This window comes from Littorina saxatilis, linkage group LG6 (genome assembly GCF_037325665.1).
Source record: "Littorina saxatilis isolate snail1 linkage group LG6, US_GU_Lsax_2.0, whole genome shotgun sequence".
NCBI lineage: Eukaryota > Metazoa > Mollusca > Gastropoda > Littorinimorpha > Littorinidae > Littorina > Littorina saxatilis.
This window is the reverse complement of record NC_090250.1, coordinates 3320127-3320949: the sequence shown is the minus strand read 5'-3', so window position 1 is coordinate 3320949 and position 823 is coordinate 3320127. Positions and strand designations below refer to the sequence as shown.

Here is an 823-nt window from a genome sequence, read left to right as displayed (position 1 = left end):
ACACACACCACTGACATCACCTCTTATAGCCCCCTACTGACCTGTCATCACCTACTTTTCCTGTTTTGTTCGGTCCGTTTCTTTCTTCTGACAAAACATTTGTTCTATGCATAATACCCTAGGGCCAGACAACACCAGCCCTGGAGAGCACCACACCCATAGACACCACCACTGAGGTACCCTTCACCTGCCCCACCATCCCCACCACCCCAGAGAAACCAGAAACCACCCCGGGAAAACCCACCACCACAGGAAAACCAACCACCACGGAAGCTGACGACGTCACAGACCCGACAACTACTGCAGCTGCTTAAACTGACCACATGATCTCCATGGCAACACCAGACGCTACCACAGAATCGTGCAATGCATGTTCACGCTCTGCGATCTGTAGCTCTGTATCAGAACTTAAAATAATGTTCTGTTTGTTGATAATAATAATTCTCGACGTTATTCCTAAGACCATGCCGTTCCAAAATAGCTGGCTTGAATATAAGCGCCTGTGCCTCTCTGTATAACATCAGTCTGTATCTAATACAATTCAGTCAGCCTTAGCCTCGGATTCGTTCGGATTTGACAATTGTGTTCTTATGATGAACGAGTCACAGATTAGAAAAAGACAACCAACCAATGTTTTGCAAATTGCAGGAGTATTGCCATCAGGTGTAAAGGATTTTGTATGGAAATTGACAAGATCTCTATATGTGAATGAGCTGTGTACATTTATTACGTGTCGAAGGGTCGCTGACCTCAGTCCACTGGCTGCTGAATACGCATCAGTGAATGCATCAAATAAAAAGTTCCATCAAACCACAGAGAACAA

The 823-nt window shown here is 45.2% G+C and overlaps 1 protein-coding gene across 1 annotated transcript in view; it reads left to right on the top strand.

Annotated features, from left to right (window-relative positions):
• The window catches only part of LOC138968316 (uncharacterized), an 8235-nt gene extending 7412 nt beyond the window's left edge, over positions 1-823 (top strand). Inside the window, exon 5 of the mRNA XM_070340874.1 lies at positions 123-823. Within this exon, the coding sequence (XP_070196975.1) occupies positions 123-314 (192 nt within the window). The 3' untranslated portion in view covers positions 315-823. The remainder of the gene's footprint in view (positions 1-122) is intronic.